The sequence below is a fragment of the Paroedura picta genome, chromosome 1, assembly GCF_049243985.1.
Source record: "Paroedura picta isolate Pp20150507F chromosome 1, Ppicta_v3.0, whole genome shotgun sequence".
In the NCBI taxonomy this organism is placed as follows: domain Eukaryota; kingdom Metazoa; phylum Chordata; class Lepidosauria; order Squamata; family Gekkonidae; genus Paroedura; species Paroedura picta.
This window is the reverse complement of record NC_135369.1, coordinates 81651197-81671040: the sequence shown is the minus strand read 5'-3', so window position 1 is coordinate 81671040 and position 19844 is coordinate 81651197. Positions and strand designations below refer to the sequence as shown.

At 43.2% G+C, this 19844-nt stretch overlaps 1 protein-coding gene across 2 annotated transcripts in view; it reads left to right on the top strand.

The window, feature by feature from the left end:
* The window catches only part of FMN2 (formin 2), a 223718-nt gene that overhangs the window by 6402 nt on the left and 197472 nt on the right, over positions 1-19844 (top strand). For both annotated transcript variants that reach the window (XM_077345246.1, XM_077345237.1), the window contains one exon: positions 5434-7412. In XM_077345246.1, the coding sequence (XP_077201361.1) occupies positions 5501-7412 (1912 nt within the window). In that variant the 5' untranslated portion in view covers positions 5434-5500. The remainder of the gene's footprint in view (positions 1-5433; positions 7413-19844) is intronic.

Genomic DNA, 19844 nt, shown 5'->3' with positions numbered 1-19844 from the left:
TATTCTCCCTCTTGGAAATGGCATAGGTATACATTAAATTACATCTAGGAACCTTGTCAACTGTTGGCTTTTCTGCTATAAAACGTACCTTTATTCACTTCCCCACTTTGGTCTGGAAAAAACTGTCATGTTTTTCTGATTAAAGTCATTTAAGGCATCATCATCTCAACAATGGTTCACAATGAGAATACAAAACCCCCAAAATACTGTGCCAGAAAAGAAAAAGTTGTTTTGCACCTATCACTTTAATCTTTGTATTGAATTTGTATGTGAAATGTGAATTGCTGGCTTTTTGATAAGATAATATAATTGGATAATATAAATTTGTGATAACTGTCAGCATTTTTGGAAATATTTTGACTTTGCATACATAGTGGATTTAAGGTATCATGACGGCTTACAGAAGGCATTGATAAATTTTCTTTGGCTATAGGAGCCAGCTGCAAAATTTAGAAGCCAGATTTGTGTATAAATTCAATATATTACTATACTTTCTAATCCTAACCTCTTGATAGTTTCTCTTTATTTTAATAAACGTTTGATAAAAGTTTTGTAAAGAAAAATAGCCCTGGTTGTTATTGCTGCCAAAAAAGGAAACTCCTGACTCCAGACTACTTTCTTCCTGTATTTCTGATTATTCCATTGTTGCCTTAAAATTTCCATTTAATTTAATACTGGAGCCAGCATAGGAAGCAACTGGTCAAGAAATTAATTTACCAAACACCATTGAATGGTATAAAGTTAACATATAGACAAGAACTTTGTACACATGTATTTTGTGCCACACATTCTGATCAGAAATGAAAAATAAGCCTTTATTTTAGTATCTCTAATAATTGAGAGAGCTACAACTATAATCAAATAATCGCTAAAAATACCAGACACTGTGGAATTTGCAAAACGCTGGCTTAGTATATATGCATTTTGAAAAATATCTCTTGAGTTTTTAGAATATGTTTAGTGAGACCACATTAGTCACCATCTGTAGAGACAAAATGACAGGCTTAGTGGAATTAATATTAAGTAAGTTGTTGTTAGGTGCGAAGTCGTGTCTGACCCATCGCGACCCCATGGACAATGATCCTCCAGGCCTTCCTGTCCTCTACCATTCCTCGAAGTCCATTTAAGTTTGCACCAATATTAAGTATATAACAACTTAAAAGACTGAAATGACACACCCACTGTCCCATGCTTTAAGTTTCTTAGCACATTTAGTGATCCAGAAGGCATGCCGAATTCAGGGTGGCCTGTTTACCTTATAAGCATGCAGTGAGTTACAGATCCAGTCATTTCAACATAATGGTAAGGTAAAGGTAAAGGTATCCCCTGTGCAAGCACCAGGTCATGTCTGACCCTTGGGGTGACGCCCTCTAGCGTTTTCATGGCAGACTCAATATGGGGTGGTTTGCCAGTGCCTTCCCCAGTCATTACCGTTTCCCCCCCAGCAAGCTGGGTACTCATTTTACCGACCTCAGAAGGATGGAAGGCTGAGTCAACCTTGAGCCGGCTGCTGGGATTGAACTCCCAGCCTCATGGGCAAAGCTTTCAGAAGGCTGCCTTACCACTCTGTGCCACAAGAAGCTCTAACATAATGGTACCAGTTCCTAAGTTCCTAAGATTTTGTTTTGTTTTTATTTTTCTCTTTTCTCTGTTATATCAGCAATGGGATTTAGAAGTTACTTAGCTATATGACATTAAACCCTGCCAAAGTTACTGCTGCTGCATTCAATTGGGTACACAATCAACCTTCATGACTTTGCAGGGCAGAACTTCTAAAAGCAAAACCTGTCAGTTTGCAGTATGAAGCTTCACTTGGCCCAAATTCTGTAAGTTCTTAGTTATACTCTGGATCGAGCTGGGGTATAAAGTTCTCAATTTTTGGTAACCAGGTCCTGCACATGACACTGAAAAGAATGCTGCATCCATTCAGGAAGCTTTTTTTTAGTGTACAGGCAAATGGAAATGACTACAGGTTCAGTTCCAGTTACACTGCTATCTCCTTGAAGGTAGAGCCTTATACATACCTAATGAACTGAAGGTTAGCCACTTTAAAAAGTACTATTTTTACAAGTCCTTCCAGATCTTTAAAATCTGACTGGGACTGAGTTCCTATAAACATTGCTGCCCAATAAATTATTTCAGATTAAGCATTTTTTGAAAAAAAGTTTTAAAAGGAGCCCCAAACAAGAGTACTCATTCTCTTCAACTTTTCCCCCCTTTATCTTGCTTTTGAAACTCTCTAAGTGTGCTTTCTAGATTAGGGCATTTAATGAAACAGATTCCTACATTACAGCAGGACAAGTATTCAGTATACCTCAAAGGAGATGGTAGTACTTTAAGTTCTTTTCCCTGGCGATTTTCTCCACCTTGGGGAAAGAGTTACTCTGCTCATCCTTGGCTTTTGGTAGGAAGAGAGAGATTAAAGGGATAGCAGCTGCTATATATACCATATATGTTCCCCTTTAAGGCTATTATGTTTTTGGATAATTTCACTCATTTCCTGAGCAGGCTTATTTGTGAGTGTTGTTGATTCACTTTCAGTTGTCTTAAGATGGTGGTCTTAATAAGCAGGGTTTAAAAGAAGATTTTGTACTGTATAATTTGGAAAAGGTGGTGTTATTAGAACCCCCTGGAAGGATGAAGAAGGGCAGACTGTATTTCGTAGTTTCCAAAATATGTGGTTGTTTCCGTCTTTTGCAAAGTTAAATGTATCCCCCGTTCTCATTTTGTGTGCTAGAAAAAAGAAGTGCAGTGGGATCCAGTGTTTTGCAATGACTAGAATGTCACATTAGAAGAGGAGTAACCTGAATTAAAATGTCCACTCAGAAGTGAGGCTCACTGGATGTCTTTGGGCTACCTACTTTGGGCTGATGTACAGCATGGCTTGTAATGATGCAAAAACAATGTAAGCCATCTTGAACTCCTTGGGAAAAGAATAGAATAAAAGTGTGATGAAAGAAGCTAAATATTAAGGTTCATGACCAAAGGGTGTTGCATAGTAGGGTTAAACCAAAAAAGGAGTCACATTTACCAATTTTCTCTGGGGCTTCATCTATCCCACATAATATATTTCGGGTAAGAGCTTGGAGGAGGAGCATATCTCATGGCTTAAATGCCACTCAACACTCAACACCCACTCAGGGCGCTTGTCCCACCCTTGAGTGTCTCCTCCTCCAACAGGCTTGCCTGTCTGTCCAGCAGCCAGCCAATCGCCTTCCATCCTCCACCCCTCTGCCTTCCACTTCACTCTGAGGCTTGGAGGCTGCATGGTGAGTTCCCTAATAGCTACCTGCAGCCTTTCTAGGCCCTGGGGGAGGGGGAGGGGGAGGGGGAGAGGGAGAGGGGGGGCCATCCACAGAGTTCATCCATCCCCATCCCCAATCTAGTACATGTTTTATACCGGAATGCTTGCCCCCTAGTTGGAATATGATAGATTGTTCTTCCTCTATTAAAAATAGCTCTTACCAAATTTAAGAAGAGTCTTGATAAACACAAGACAACACATATAGATTCTATGTAGCACCCTCTTCCCCACTTCTTCACCCTTCCTGTTGAGTCTGTTGATTTTTTAGATTGTGATTTTTTTTAGATTCTCCTGCCTACACAGCATGCCGCAATTCTAAAAAATGTAATTGTGCCCATGCCGACTGATTCTTCACTGGGAATTAGCCCCGCCTTCATGCTTGTCCAGTGGTGAGACTAATTCCCAGTTCCACATGACATTGATGGTGAACTGGGCCCATCCCAGATGTGGCCCAATTCAGGCCCTCCATTGTCCTCCCGCAAAGGAATGCGGATATATCCACACTCTCTTTTTTGCCCCAGGTGGCAACAGGGACTCTGTCATGGCAGGCCCATGTGGCAGGGTAGAGTCGGGCTGTCCAGGCCCGGCTTATCCTCCAACTACAGTGTCCCAGAAGAGAGAAAAAATGTCCCAGCTGGGTCCGTGGGATTGTGTAGTGCTGCTGAGCCGCCTGGCTTTTATTTTTTTGCTTGTTTAGGAACATGGTATTGCTACCATATTCTTAAACATAAAAAAACAGCCCCCCCTCCCGCTTGCTGGAAACTTTCTGCCTCATCCAGAGGCAGAAATCTGGGGTGGATGGGGTGTGCCACCCAAAATGGGACCCTGTGGGGATGCAGGAAGAAGTGGGCCCCATTGGCCCCACTGCAAACACTCCGTGGGAGCCTGGCACGGCGCCACTGGTGTGGTAAACACCTCTGTTAGAGTATCAGACTGAATAACTTCAATACCTGGTTCAGCCCTGAATCTCTTTAACTGACCTTGAGCCAGTTCTCCTCTTTTTATCTAACCTACCTGACCAGACTGTTGTAAAGAGGAGATGTACAAGTGCTATGTTAACTTAACTACATAAAAGGCTAAATTCCTAAAAATGCATTTACATTATAAATATAGATATAGATATACAACAGTGTGTCTGGTCTGTGTATAATTATCATGCATGTTTATTCAGCAGCGTCCCAACTGAGTGCAATTTGAGTTCCCAGTAAGTGCACATAGGGCTGTAGCCTTAGACTGAAATCCTTTGTGCTTCTGTGTGCTCACTGAACTTAATGGGACTTCCTGTCCAGTAAACCAGCATACAATAGCTCTGTTGTTTCTTTAAAGCCCTCTTTCCTGTAGATCTGGGGGACTCCTAATATTCAAGTATCCAGCAAAGGCCACTGAAAAATGATGAAACAGACTTTGCTTTGATTTGTGACGCCAGATCCCATAATGTTGTTTTGCTTTATGAAAATCGATGTAAAGCATTACAGTCCTATGTTTGTAAAGCAATACAGTTATTTTCTACTAAGGATTATTATGTAGAAATCTGTGTTATAAAGTACAAACAAAGATACTTACCCAGATATATAGATCTGAAAATGGTGCATGTATTACTTATTTACATTTAGAAGTGTACAGCTTTCCTTTGGTTTCATTCCCCCCCCCCTGTTTTTGGTACCAAATGTTCTTTATTTAAAGACAAAACGATGAGTGTGTGCTGAATATTGATGAACTTAATCCCCTTGAGGATTACCATTATGTGTACCCCCTCAGAATACAAATGCCTTGGGTCATGTAGACCAGTTTGCTGAATTATCTGTAACATCATTAACCTTTAACCCTTTCTGCAAAGAATCTGTCTCTGTGTGTGCACACATCAGTGTGCATATTTTTATGTTTTATTTTTATATTATAGCATCACTTCTCTTTGCCGTGGAATTGCATATGAGTTCTTAAGTACATGCCATGGTTCTAATATTTGCCCAAGTGAGATAATAACATCCTTTAGCAAAAATGTGAATTATTAAAGCAGCGCTGCGGTCCAAGGCTTAAGAGCTGCCTTTTTTCTCTTGCTGTAATTACAAGAGCTTCAAGTTTAACTTCCTTCTTCTTTTTTTTCCTCCCTATTCCCATTTACTCCCCAGAACTTGAACTTTTGAAATCTTGAAATGTAAGACAGGCAGTGGCAGACTGATCTTCCCAGCCCTTACCATGCAAGAGTTTCAGACAGTGCAGAAAGAAGTCTCCGTTGTCAAGGAATTATTATTCACATCTATCAAGGATAGCCAGGAGTGTAGCAGGCTGAGTCTGAAAAGGCAACGGTGCCAGGAGCTACCATTGGAAGGAGCTGTCTGCAGCCCTTGGTGCTCTACTGAGCATGTCCCAGAGGAGCCCTGTGCGAGCAGCACATTATGCAAAAAGGCAGCTCGAGCAGCTGGGAGAGAAGAGGCAGAGCAAGCTTTTGCTTCACTTGCATCACTGCCGCTTGAAAACAAGCCTGGATTACTCGAGAGGCTCTCGCCGCCCGGCCAGCTGAATGAAGCCGAGCGGCATGGCTTGATTTCTGACGTAGCAGCATCGCTGAACAACATGGGGAACCAGGATGGGAAGCAGAAGAGAAATGCAGGTGATGTGCACGAAGGCGGTGAGGATCCCTCTGGGCCCAGGGATGCGGAGGGCACAAAGAAGGGAGCAGGAAGCAAAAAGGGACTGGGGAGGCACGGCAAAGGGAGTGAATCTGGCAAAAAGAAGGGGAAGTCTGAGTCCAGGGCGTCTGTGTTTTCCAATCTGAGGATCAGGAAAAATCTGTCCAAGGCTAAAGATGGAAACAGCAGCTCGAGAGAGGACGTTTTAGAAAGCCAGGCCTCGCAAACGGGAGAGCTGGACAGCGCTCATTCGATTCTTACCAAAACTCCTGATATAAGCATTTCTGCCGATGAAGGGGGGCTCTCGGACACAGATGTGGAACATTTTGAGATTACAAATGAAACCCGTCCAGCTGCTGCTGAGCCGCAGGATGGACAAAGGACCAGCTCCGGCTCAGATACGGATATATACAGCTTCCATTCAGCCACCGAACAAGAGGATTTGCTTTCTGATATCCAGCAGGCTATTAGACTGCAACTGCAGCAGCAGCAGGGGGCAATTAACATTGGAACTGAGCAGCATGGCACCAAAACAATGGACCTACACATGGCTAATTCTCAAGCTGCCCCCTTCGACTTTGAAAGGTTCCTTTCACTAAGCAGCGACAAAGACAGCAGTCCAGATACTGAGCAGGCTGTCTCGGCAAAATCGGAAATGACAGGCTATATCCCTGTTTGCCACGCTGAACGTGAAGTGATGGAAGGGGCAAATGACGTGGGCTATCCCTGCAGCAGTGTCTTCGGTGAGGAGGAGCACAGGCAGTGGCCAGAGGAGCAGGAACAGCCTTCTGGTGAAGTAAACAGTTTAAATGCTGCAGTGTCTAAAAATGGGACCCTGCCTAGCAGTTCTGTGTTTAATTTTCCATCCCCAGTAGGGGAGTCAGAGACTGAACTAATAGGTGTTCAGTCTGCAGGTTCACAAATAGAAGGCCGTATTGCAGATGAAGGCCGTGGTCATGTTGATGGAGCCAAAGAAAGGAAGCCTAGTGTGTCGGCAAGCCCAGAGGCAGTGGAGGAGGGGGTTCCTGCTGAGCTGGAAAATGGTACTTTCTCCTCTGAGGACATCTCGAGCAGTCCTGCACATAGTTCCAAATGTTTCAAGCCTTATCCTCCCATAAATCCATGCTACATCAAAACTACCACGCGGCAGCTGAGTTCTCCAAACCACTCACCTTGTCTATCCCCATCCCAGAGTCCACTTTTTAAAAGGAGGCGTGAGTCCTCCCAGCGAAAAGCGAGCAACTCCAACAAGAAGCAGCGGTCATCCAGTTTGGCTGGGACCTTCAGCCGCTCAGCAGACTGGACAGATGACATTTCAGATCACAAAGGTGAAATAGCTCAAAAGTCAGGCTCGGCAGACTTTGTGGAGTACAGGCGGGATAGAGATGGTTTTCAAGAAGAGAGGATACCTTTGAATCATTCAAGAAAGACCTCAGGGATGATACCTTCTACTGACACCTTTCCCAATGTGTTCAGAGGTGAGTTACACCAATAAACAATGCCTGGGAGCTCAGGTGTAGAAAGTGGGAGTCTAGGGAAGTGGTTGTAATACGCCCTTTCTCTCTTAGTGAATTTCCATTTATATGCAGATTGATATTGACACCCCCCCAAACCCCCCCCTGTAAATATTTGAACATTTCAGCATGTGGATTGTCCTGTGACTCCAGTGTAAATGAGTGTATAGATAAGTCTGCAATATTTGTTATAGCATATCCAAAGTATTAAGCATGCAACTGATAAGGAATACTCTATTTTCAGGTCGTTTTGAGTACAAAGTTCAGCCAACATTTATGGGGAGGTCTGTGTGCCCAATTCTGAGTGGAATAATTGTGTAGACCATATAGTGTTTAGAGCATTTCATATTATTACCAAGATTTCTTTCTCCCCCTCCCCCCAAAAAATATGCAGTGGACCATAATAATTTTCATATTACAAACTCTTGCTGAAACAATGTACATGCTTAGATCCAGAACTGCAAAACTGAAGGCCAAGGTTTTGTCTGTGAGGACATGCTGTCAGCTGATCATTTTATACATAGTGTTTTCCGTTTATTTATAGTTTTCGTACCATTGTGGAGTGTTTGATAGTTCATAGAATCATAGCATAATAGAGTTGGTACCTCCTAGGTCATCTAGTCCAACCACCTGTACTATGCAGGACACTCACAACCCTATCACTCATCCACTGTAACCTGCCACCCTCTTGAACCTTCATATCCTGCTTCATTTCCTTACCACAATGTGTGTGGTGCAAGGGTCATTTATTGATGCCATGGCTGGAGTGGAGAACTGAAGAACCCAACTATCCCAGTTGAGGAATATCAGGTAGTCTGTGTCTGGCCTACAAAGTGGGTCTAGCCCATTAGAATCTTTCTGCAGGCCTGTGCTGCCCACTGCTGCTACTTACTTGTGGTCTGGTCATTTGATATGGGGAGAGGGGCAGCTTTTCCATGAGACCAGATGTAGACTGAATGTTCTCCACTTCTTCAGTAGGCCACAGTTCATTGACGGGGATATTCAGGATCATCACACTACCAATTTTTCACTTTTTCCTCCTCTAGTCTTGTGAGCCTGCTGAGACTTTTTCTGCAGTAAGAAAAGTTGCTTGAATAATAAGTTTGCTCTTCTGAGTGGTCATGAATGTGAGTGGAGGCCGTTGTAGTTACTAGAGGGAAAAAAACACTTGGTGAGCTATAACTTTTTAAATAAACATCACTTTAATGTATTTCCCTTAATTCTTCGTTAAACTGATACATGAGCTTTAAAAACCTTAATGGGAAGAAGAAGAAAATGGGTTGATTTAAGTTCACTTTGACCTAGATGGCCCAGGCTAGCCTGATCTCATCAGACCTTGGAAGTGAAGCAGTGTTGGCTCTGCTTGGTAATTAGCTGATAAACCACCAAGGAAGTCCAGGGTTGCTCAACAGAGGCATGTCATGGCAAAACATTTGTTGCTTGCCTTGGAAAACCCTATGGAATTCCCAGAAGTCAGCTATGACTTGATAAGACTCCCCCCCCCCCATTTAGGTTCATTTTGACTTTACACTGCTAATAGAGACTGAAGTAAGGTCTCATTGAAGCCAAGTGGTAGGACTCTCACTAACTTTAAAGGTGTGTTATAGTTAGGGGCTCCAGGTCCCTCCAGGCAGATGGGGAATGGGCTTAAAAAGGGGGGGGGGAGTCTCACCTGATGTTTTAGCAATGCACCCACTTCTACTATACAGTTTTTGGCCAAAAGCTATAGGGTCACCCCAATGTGTCTGTCACTTCTGGGTCATGTTGAAGTCATGCCAGGAACATTGTTAAAATGTCAGGTAAGACTTACTTATAGGTCAGTGGATCAGCAGTAGAGAGATGGGGCCTTGGAGCAGAGGCCTGGCAATGCTAGGTGTACTGGATGGAGTGTTGTACTAGGAAGACTTGTGTTCAAATCCCCACTCAGCTATAAAGCTCTCTGGACAGCTTTGGGCAGGTCAGAACCTCAGAGTCTAACTTTCCTTGTCTTCCTATCTTCGTTTTAGAGTATTTTTAAACTCACCCTTTTCTTGAAATAATTCAGACTGGAACACATGAGTTTCTCCTTCTCCATTTTATTCTCAAAACATTCCAGTGAGCTGGGGTACACTGAAAGAGAATGATTGGTCCCAGGTTATCCAGTTGATCTCATGTCAATTAGGACTTTGATTTCAGGTTTCTGTAGTCCAGTACTCAGGCTACTACACAAGACTGCAAAGTTATTGTGAAGAGAAAATGAAACATTCCCATATATGCTGCCCTGAACTTCTTGGAGGATGATTGGATTGTGATATATTCTGGCTTTTATTCTCAAAAGTCACATACATAGTGAAGTATTGTTAATGTAGTGGTTGACAGGTGGAAAGGACTGATGCACACAACTTTAAATCAAGCTCATATATCTACTTATGGCAACGTAATACAAGCACCGCTTCAAAATCAGCAGGAGATCAAAGTTGGAAGGAATCTCAAGGTTCATCTAGGCCAACCCCTGTCACAATGCAGGGAATTCACAATTGCCCTCTCCCTACACCAGCTCTATGCCCAGAGTGGGGAAAAACATTCAGGATCCCTGGGCCAATGTGGCCTGGGGGGAAATTTTATTTATAGTTACATTCATAGGCTGTCCCTCTTGGGCCAGTCATTTTTGAGCAGCATGCAACAAATTCCTTTTTGATCTCCAAGTAACAATTAGCAGGACAATGGGAATGAAAGAAAGGGCGATAAGTGACTCTGGACCCCTGCAGATAATTAGTTTGTATTGTTGTGACATATTAAAATTTCAAAATAGAGTTCCTAGATCTGGGATAATAAAAATTGATGCACATATTTCTTAACAATCTTGTTATAGAAGCATTCAGTTAAGACTAGAATTTGGATTGCAGATTTAATCTCTTTTGTTCGTGTTTTAAAAACTGATTGCAGTGTTGCTTGTGATGCCTTTAAAATTCAGATGTATTGTAGTATAAGTCTATATGGTCTATATGGGCCTTTCTCAACTTTTTTACCATTGTGAAACCACTGAACCATTCTTCAGGCTTCAAAAAATCCCAGAAGTTATGTGATCATGCAGGATATGGTTAGGAAGCATAGTTGTGCATATGCCCACCACTCAGTACCCCTCCCCTTCTGACTCCCTCCAGGCCTATCATTGGCCATTTGGGAAGGGAATGTGTGAATTGACATGGTCATATATGGTTATAAAGGTAAAGGTAAAGATATCCCCTGTGCAAGCACAGAGTCATGTCTGACCCTTGGGGTGATGCCCTCCAGTGTTTTCATGGCAGACTCAATACGGGGTGGTTTGCCAGTGCCTTCCCCAGTCGTTACCGTTTACCCACAATAATTGTTTAACAAATTAAAACAAATATTTTTTAATTAATTAACTCCCACCCATTTAGGAAATCCTTCCAGGGATGTCAAGAAACCCCAGGGTTTCACAAAATCCTGGCTGAGAAAGCCTGGGCTAGAGTCTACTTCATCAAATGCATGTAGTGAACTCTTGGTCTGCGGTAAGATTTGTATGCATATGCAAGTGGGCAGGCATTGTGGACATTGGATGAAAAGATCCATGCAATACATACACACTCATTGTCTTTTCAACTGACACACAGGAGATGCTAGGACATGTTGTCTTGGCAACCAGGAGACTATAGGCTCCCTTTCTTAGGAAATATCAACACATGATGCTGCAGAACTCTCTTATTGCAGCATCTTTCAAAGGAAGAATACTGCTGTTTCCCCTGGCCTTGCAACTGACCCACTGAAAAAGGAAGCAGTTACAACAAGAACATCTAGCTGTGGTAGGAGATGTAGGACTAAGTCACCACATTCCTGTGTATGTTTCCCAAACTGATTTGCTTTACTGTATTGGGAACAGAAAGACAGTACATAAATATGGCAGCAATAATTGTATTTTATTATTTTTGCTTCATTTCATTCTCTTTTAACCCCTATCATTCACATTTTCCCCTCTTCTGTGTCTATATATGTACAGACTTCATGCTTCTGGGAAGATTATCTTGACAGGCTATAAAACTAGGCTAAAATGAGTAAAATGAGTTTCAATAGTGATAAATGTGAAGTTCTTCATTTAGGTAGGAAAAATCATATACATCGCTATAGGATGGGCTAGACTTCTGTGGGCAGTAGAATCATAGAGTTGGAAGGGGCCATACAGGCCATCTAGTCCAACCCCCTGCTCTACGCAGGATCAGCCCTAAGCATCCTAAAAGCATACAAGAAAAGTATGTATCCAACCTTTGCTTGAAGACTGCCAGTGAGGGGGAGCTCACCACCTCCTTAGGCAGCCTATTCCACTGCTGAACTACTCTGACTGTGAATTTTTTTCCCTGATATCTAGCCTATATCGTTGTACTTGTAGTTTAAACCCAGTAGTATATGTGAACATGAGTCAGCAGTGTGACTTGATGGCCAAATAGGCAAATGGGATTTTGAGTTGTATTAAAAGAAGTAAAGTGTCCAGATCACATGAAATGATGTTACAGCTTTACTCCACTCTGGTTAGACCTCACTTAGAGTACTGTGCTCAGTTTTGCGCACTACAACTAAAGAAAGATGTAAACAAACTGGAATGTGTCCAGAGGAGGGCTACGAAGATGGTGCGGGGTTTGGAGACCAAATCATATGAGGAAAGGTTGAGGGAACCATCTGTTTAGGCTGAAGAGAAGATGACTAAGATGTGATATGATAGCCATCTTTAAGGGCTGTCATTGAGAAGATGGAGAAGAATTGTTTTCTGTTGCTTCAGAGGGTCATGCCAGAACCAATTAGTTCAAAACAATTTTTGGCCGACAGAACAGTTCCTCAGTGGAACAGGCTTCCTCGGGAGGTGGTGGGCTCTCCTTCTTTGGAAGCTTTTAAGCAGAGGCTAGATAGTCATCTGACAGAATTGCTAATTGTAGATTGTGAGTGGGGGTGGGCAGGAAGGGATGTGCCAGTGCTGGATTCTGGAGATTTTTTGTGGGGGGAATCATTAGACCATGAAGTTGGGGTCACCATGGGAGACCAGGTAGTTGTGAATTCCTGCATTGTGCATGGCATTTGACTAGATGACCCTGGAGGTCCCTTCCAATTCTATGATTCTAAGTAAGCTCTAGTTCACACCAGCTTTTGGGTACTATCAATTTGTTAAGATGCCATAGTACTCTTTACTGTTTGCTGTAACTGACTAACATGGTTACTCCTCCCCTCTACAATTTGCAATTTATATGAGTAATTGCCAAGATGTATGCCATGAAAAAAATGCTGGTGTGCTTGAAAGCATCAATTAAGCATACCCCCTGCCATCCATCATCACAAGGGAAGTTGCCTGCAGAGTCTCTGGCTTTCTCTGGGTCTAGTCAGCGAGTCCAACAGTTTACCAGTGCTTTCCCCTTTTGTTCTGGATGCTTCAGATGCTTCTTAGATGAGAGGATCAGGAAGCATTGTCTGAGACACTTCTCTGATGAGAGGGTTGAGAAAACAGTCATACATTCTCCCTTCCTTTATACAATAGGAGTAGGATGAAAATGACCAGGGGACTTGCTCAGATTTAGGCCATTTTCAACCTGCCTACTAACTGGTTGATAATGGGGTTTTTTTTCTTTCCAGAAACATGTTAGTAACCAGTTTATAGCAGAATTTATCTACCTGTTCATACAAACCCACTTGTGTCAGAATAACAAAGCATGGTTCTGCCACTTTTGAGAGACATTACTTTCTTCCATTTTCTACTGCTTTGTTGCACTTCTGAATCATTGTGATGTGCTGTTTAGAATGTCTATAGCACTTCCTACAATGCTGTTTGTTTCTGCCCTCTTTCACTGTGTGATCTTCTGTGGACTTTCTCTCTCTCTCTCTCTCTCTCTCTCTCTCTCTCTCTCTCTCTTTGAACATTCTAAGTTGAGCACTGTAGTTCTAAACCAGTATAGCACTTTGGTGCCAAAATGGCACTTTAACTTCATTGACTCCATCGGTTTAATGCTATAGCACCCAATGTAGAACATTTTTAAAAAATTCTCAGGAAGGTTGTTTAGCAAAAAAGGTGGGGATGGGTGGGGGCTGCAGCACTGTGTGAAATGACCAGAGCATTTCAGAGACAGCTCATTAACAGAAGGAAATTTGCTGCATGAAACCCCCATCTCAGTTTACTCAGAATCAGTCTAACAACAAAGAACATCTAGTTTAAATAGTAAAGTGAAAAGTTTCTTAATCTTTCATAGGTCTGAGTTGATTTTAAGGGGGAGAAGCTACAATCTATAATATAAGCTTTTCCAAACCCCTTTCTTGCTTAAAAATCCTTTGATTTTTATCCTTTGACCATACCTCTAACGCTTACGCACAGTGTTCTACAAAGTTTTTTTGAGTGCTTTGCTGGTCATTGTTATACCCAAGTCCCCCACTCCCTCAAGAAAGCAAAGAAAAAGAAAAGCAGAGAAAAAAAGATATAAGCGTCTGGGGGTTTTGTTCCATGAATGCATCTCTTTCAGTAACTTGAACTTTGTTTTCTTCCCTCAGACTTTGTTTTCCTGTTTTCTTCCAGTCACTGACTTACTGTAATTGTTAAAAGAGCAGATTGCTTTTGTAGCAGCAGTTCTGACCCTGCAGTATATAATATTGCCTTTCCGCATACTTGTGTCAGTTGGGTTTGGAATTTGAAGCTTATTATATCTTTCAGTTTACCCAGGATCCTTAACATGAGAGTGTTGGACCAGCAGCAGTTGCTGACAGCAAGCCAATATGGCTAAGCCATAGGCTTGAAATGTTTCAGAAAGTTAATTGTATCTGGTTTACTAGAATTAAAGTCCGTTGTAGCTGAAACAACAGGCACTAGCGGGGGAGGGGGGATAGCAAAGAGACAGAGAGGTAGAAAGAAAGTGATTAAGACAGAGAGAGCTTGGCATTGGGAAGAGGGAGGGGGGTTGTCCAGTTTTTAAGGGCATGAGGTTGAATGTGTGTGTTGTGGGGGGGGGGGTTGTGGTGGCATAGTTACAAATGAGGACATGGGTGTGGAGAGATGGGTGTCAAGAACCTGTGGTGTGGAAAGTTCGTTTAGTGCGGGAGAGGACTGACCTTTGGGAATTGTGGCATAGTGGTTACAGATGCGCTTTCCAGAGCCATGTCCTCAGATATGTGAAGGGAAAATCAGAAATGGAGACTATTCTTATGGGGAGATTACGTGGCAACCAATTCCTCCCAGTTCTGCATTCAACCTTGACTCTGAGGCATTGTATCATTTTAAAGTCCCACCTCCAGGAATATTTCCAAATCAAGGGTAGCCAACTTCCAGGTGGGGCCTGGAGAGCTCCTGGAATTGCAGCTCATCTGCAGACTATAAAGATCAGCTACCCAGGCAGAAAGGGCGGCTTTGGAGTTTGTTGTTCCCAAACATGGCTGGTCTCGTTTGACACAAATAGCCAGAATTATGGGTTCTCTGGCCAGCTCTTGACATGTGAAAAGCCTTTCGGTTTAATAATGCCTCCCATGGAGGTTGTCGTAGAGTTGATACACTTGAGGCCTATTGCGCAGGGTTGGTGTGTAGATGAAACAGGAGGCAAAAGAACTGCAACAGAATCCAGTTTCATCTGCACAGCAACCCTGTGTGGTAGGCATCAAATCTACAGAGAGTAGCTTGGCTGCCTCTTCCCTCCAACAGTGAGGCCAGCCACAGCAGTATTGTAAGTGAGAAGGGGCTTTTCTGTGGCCTCCCTGCCAGTCAACTGTTTGGCAGTAGAGGAAAGTTTCCTCCCACACACATACTCAAAAGGAAAGCACAAGAATCCCCACAGATTCCCCTGTGTTGGTCTTGGAAATGCCTCCTTCACCTCAGTCAGGGGCTGTCAGAGGCTTCCTTAACAGCAGGCCTGAGGGGGGGGGGAGCTATCTCAGTAGCCACCTGCCAGCTTCATCAGTGGTCTGAGGCAAAGTGAGTGGAGTTGTTGGGTGGGAGACACAGCCTGATTGGGTGGGAGATGCCGTCTGATTGGGCAGGTTGGGCTGTTGGGGGTGGATGCCAGTGGGGCTGGGCCAATCTGGATGCGTGCAAGTCCTGGAAAGGGCAGGACAGTGCCCAGGAGGGCTTCTCACAATTTTATAATAGAGCAAAGTGTTAAAGATTACAATTTACCCAAATGTGACTCCTGGTCTGTTTTTTTCCCCTTCTTGTGTCAGTTATGAAGGAAAAACTGAATCCTGTTTAGGGTTACCAAACCCACAGTGGGACACCCAGGTACTGTTGCATACCTCTGCACAGAATCTAAAGATTTATTTGGTTGGCATAAGCCAGACTTTATTTCCAGATAAATGCCTATGTTTCAGCAATTCAGATCTGCATGGATAATGGGACTTAAAATGTCACCTTAGCTGATAACCCATGATACACAAATCTTTTTTTCTAGCATAGTTATTAGCCATGCAGTTTTGACACTGACAAAATGGAAGGTCACGTGTTCTTTTGTAAGCGGCTTTACACAAAATATTTCAGGTTTGAATCTTATCAAATTTGCTGCTCATGTATTGCAGTTTTCCAACAAATCTCTGCAACAGCTTCTACAGTTGCTCACGCATCACTACTGCTTCTTGAATGATCATAATGCAGTTCCTGTGATACATAATCTGAGCATTTTTGTTGGATTCAAATATTCCCCTGGGCTTTAAGCAGTGATCTTGGTGGCAGCAGGCAGGCAGCGAATAGCTGCCCTAGTTTACAGTCCTCTGTGGTTGGGCTTTTTGCCATGGTAATTTTATTTAGCAGTCCACGTGCTTTTTCGGTCTAAGGATTTTCTAACTCGTGACTTAAATGGTAATGAGTAATTGCAATTGCAAAGTTTTCATAAATAATCCATTGCAGTTAACTTTGAGAGAACCTTTAAATGAAATGTAAGGATTTGAGTCTTAAACAAGCATTAAAAACTCTTCTCTTGAGTATTTTAGGAATGAACTATACAATGGGGCTGCGCTAACAAAATATGATTTAATTTTGCCTATGATGCTATGATGCTTCTGGATCAGAGATTTCCAAATCCCCCTTCTGGCACAGAATTACTTCTTATATTGAAGTGAATGGAAAATTTCCTATAGGGGTCGGAGTTCATGCATGAGCAGGATTTTATATGAATAACTTTCCACCTTAGAATATTTGTTGCTTCCCATTTCAAAGCAGTAACATCTAAATATGGTAAGAAAGCATATGAGAAACCATATGAAATGGCAGTATCATGTCAAATGTACAGTTGGTATTACTTTGGGGACCAGATAAATGTTTAAAATCACCCAATGAAATTTTTGAATACATGAAAAAAATTATATATGAAAAAAATAATTAACTCCCACCCATTTTGGAAACCCTTCCAGGGCCAGGAAGAAACCCCTAGTTGAGAAATCTCAGGTTATACCAATAGTGGGGGCATAACCTATTGTGGTAACTTGTCCCTCACAAGGGGATTTTGACACATTGTTACATGTTAAGCTATTGTAATTATTTGCCTGCTGAATACCCTGTAGGTGTCCTGTCTAGCAATCCTCCAATCTGACATTCACTTATGTATCTTCTTGGATATGAAAACCAACTTAAGGATTCTGTTTGTTCACAGCATGTACTTTTGCGCCATGATCCTGACCTGGATAGTCCAATCTCATCATATTTTGGAATCTAAACAGGTTATCCTTTGATAGTACTTGGATGGGAGACCACCAAGGAAATCCAGTATTGCTATCCAGAGGCAGGTAATAACAAATCTGGTTTCTTTCACCTTGAAAACCCTACAAGGTTGTCCTAAGTGAACTGCAACTAGACAACACTTTCCATCCCCATCTTTACTGCCCAACAGTCTGGGGGATTTAGACATCTATGCTCAGTCTTTGCTATTGGCATTTAATAGCTGCCATGGCAATCAATCATTAGCCTGTCTCAGTTAGTCTGAAATTATCTGGAACCGCTCGGTGAGTGGTATCATATTTCGCTAAGCCCTTAGTGGGCGGAGAGTGAGTGGGGCCAGTCCAGGTGAGAGGCCAATCAGAAGGTGTGAAGCACCTTCCGATTGGCCCCTCACGAGGATGGATAGCAGTTCTGGCCAGTCGGGTGAGGGCCCAGTCGGAAGGCACAAAATGCTTTCCAATTGGGCCCTCACCAGCAACAGCCAGAGCTCTGCCCAGAAGCCAGAACGACTGTTTTCGTGATGACAACAAAGGAAGTTCACATTTGCACATCTACTGAATGTACTCAGCAAGGCCCAGTAAGGTTGCTCCAAGTAGTTAAAATGTATTATATCTGAATCCTCAGAAAGAGCTAGGAGAACCCTCAGCAACTCATATCCAGTTTTCAAATCATTATCAAGATACTATTGATGGTATTTGATCACATTTGGACTCCAGTTTAAACTATGTTAGAGCCTCTTGTGGCGCAGAGTGGTAAGGCAGCCGTCTGAAAGCTTTGCCCATGAGGCTGGGAGTTCAATCCCAGCAGCCGGCTCAAGGTTGACTCAGCCTTCCATCCTTCCGAGGTCGGTAAAATGAGTACCCAGCTTGCTGGGGGGTAAACGGTAATGACTGGGGAAGGCACTGGCAAACCACCCCGTATTGAGTCTGCCATGAAAACGCTGGAGGGCGTCACCTCAAGGGTCAGACATGACTCGGTGCTTGCACAGGGGATAACTTTACCTTTACCTTTTTAAACTATGTCATACATCCTAATGAGGTTCTACATTGTCATTTTCTTATATATTTGTGAAGCCATTTGAATAAACTTCTTGGCAATGTGAGATGCTATATCTTCTCCTTATAGAGAACAGAGGACATCTGCAGAATGGGTTTTGCCACTGGCTTCTCAGAGAGTAAGGAATTAAATGGGAAAGCCCTCCCTCTGGATCCAGTCCTGTGCCATGGCATTCCCTCTCTTGCCAGTTGTTCTCCTGCCTCGAGACAGATGTAGAGTGAGCTCTTCTAGCCATTATTGTTCTAAATCCATCCTTTCTCCAAAACTCTCCTTCCCTTCCTACCTCCCTTCCCAGGTCCTTTCCCTCTTCAGCGTTTCCTATGATGGGCAGGATGTGTGTGGCAGGGAGTAAAAAGGGGAAGGTTTCTTTTCCTTTCATGCATAATACCGCTGCAGCCATGGTGGCCATTTTAGGCATAAATTCCCTTTTTATTGCCAATCTCCCCATGACCATTATGGAAGCCTTGCCTCTGGGAGATGGCTTCCTCTCAAAAGAGTATCACGCAGCAGTTTATGCCACTGCAGACCAAGAAGCAACAGGTCTGGTGGATGCAGGGCCAATGCAAAGCCAAGGCAAAGCAAGCCCCAGATCAACATTGCAGGCTTGAGGTGGCTGGTGAGTCTACATCTAACTGCAGCTTCCTCGGCCATGAGGCAGTTTCCTCTCAAGGGCTGGTTCAGTTTGGTGGCCATTTTATGGGCTCTGTTTCTCCCCTATCTCAAGCCTATCTGAGCGGGGAGGCCCAAACCTGCCCTACAGTGGGAATGGGCAGGGGAATGTCAGATTCCCTGTCTTGCAGCCACACACAATCAAACTCTCCCCTGTACCCAAATTTATTGTGGGCAATCAGGCAGTCCAAGTGAGAGGAGTTTGCTAACAAGGGGGAGAGGGCCATATCAGGTACAGCATGCTCTCCTCACCCTTCTAATTATGCCAGGCAGGATTAAACTCATTAAACCCTACCCTACTGAAAGCCGTTTTGAGCCTCCATCAGGTAGAGAAAAGCGGCATATAAGAACCAACTTTTGTTCAGAATTATTCTCGCTTCTTCCCCTTGAGAATGCACAATTACTGGAGAGCATGAACAGGCTGCTCAAGGTGGCAGCCTTCACAGCTGAAGCCTCTCTTGACTCCATAACATTGAACTCCAGGACCATAGCTTTTTCTGCTGTGACCAGGAGACTCCTGTGGCTTAAGGCTTGGCCTGCAGACATTCGTTCAAAAACTATTATTTCTGCTAACCCTTTCCAGGGGACCACCCTTTTGGGGAGACACTAGATTGGATCCTTGTGGCACAACACTTGTACACTAAATCAAATGCTGGGCACAACAGTGTTGGGGAGGATGCAAAAGGTAATTTCTACTCACGTTTCTCCAAGGACAACTTCAAAAAATTCAAGAAACCGGATAGAGACCCTAATCCACAACCTAAGGCCTGACTCATTAGCTCTGAAACACTTAATCCAGTTTCAGCAGCAGTGAGAAGACCTACTGGTAGACAAAGGGGCCCTGGATACTATCTCCCAGGGGTACAAGAGAGAGTTCAAAGCCCTCTCAATGGATAGATTCATGTTGTCTCCTCTCTCCCTAAATGAGGCCCCCCCCCAAAAAAATCCAACTCCTCTTACAAATCAAGGCTATAGAACCAGTCCCTGCTTCAGAGCATTTCAGTGGAGTTTAC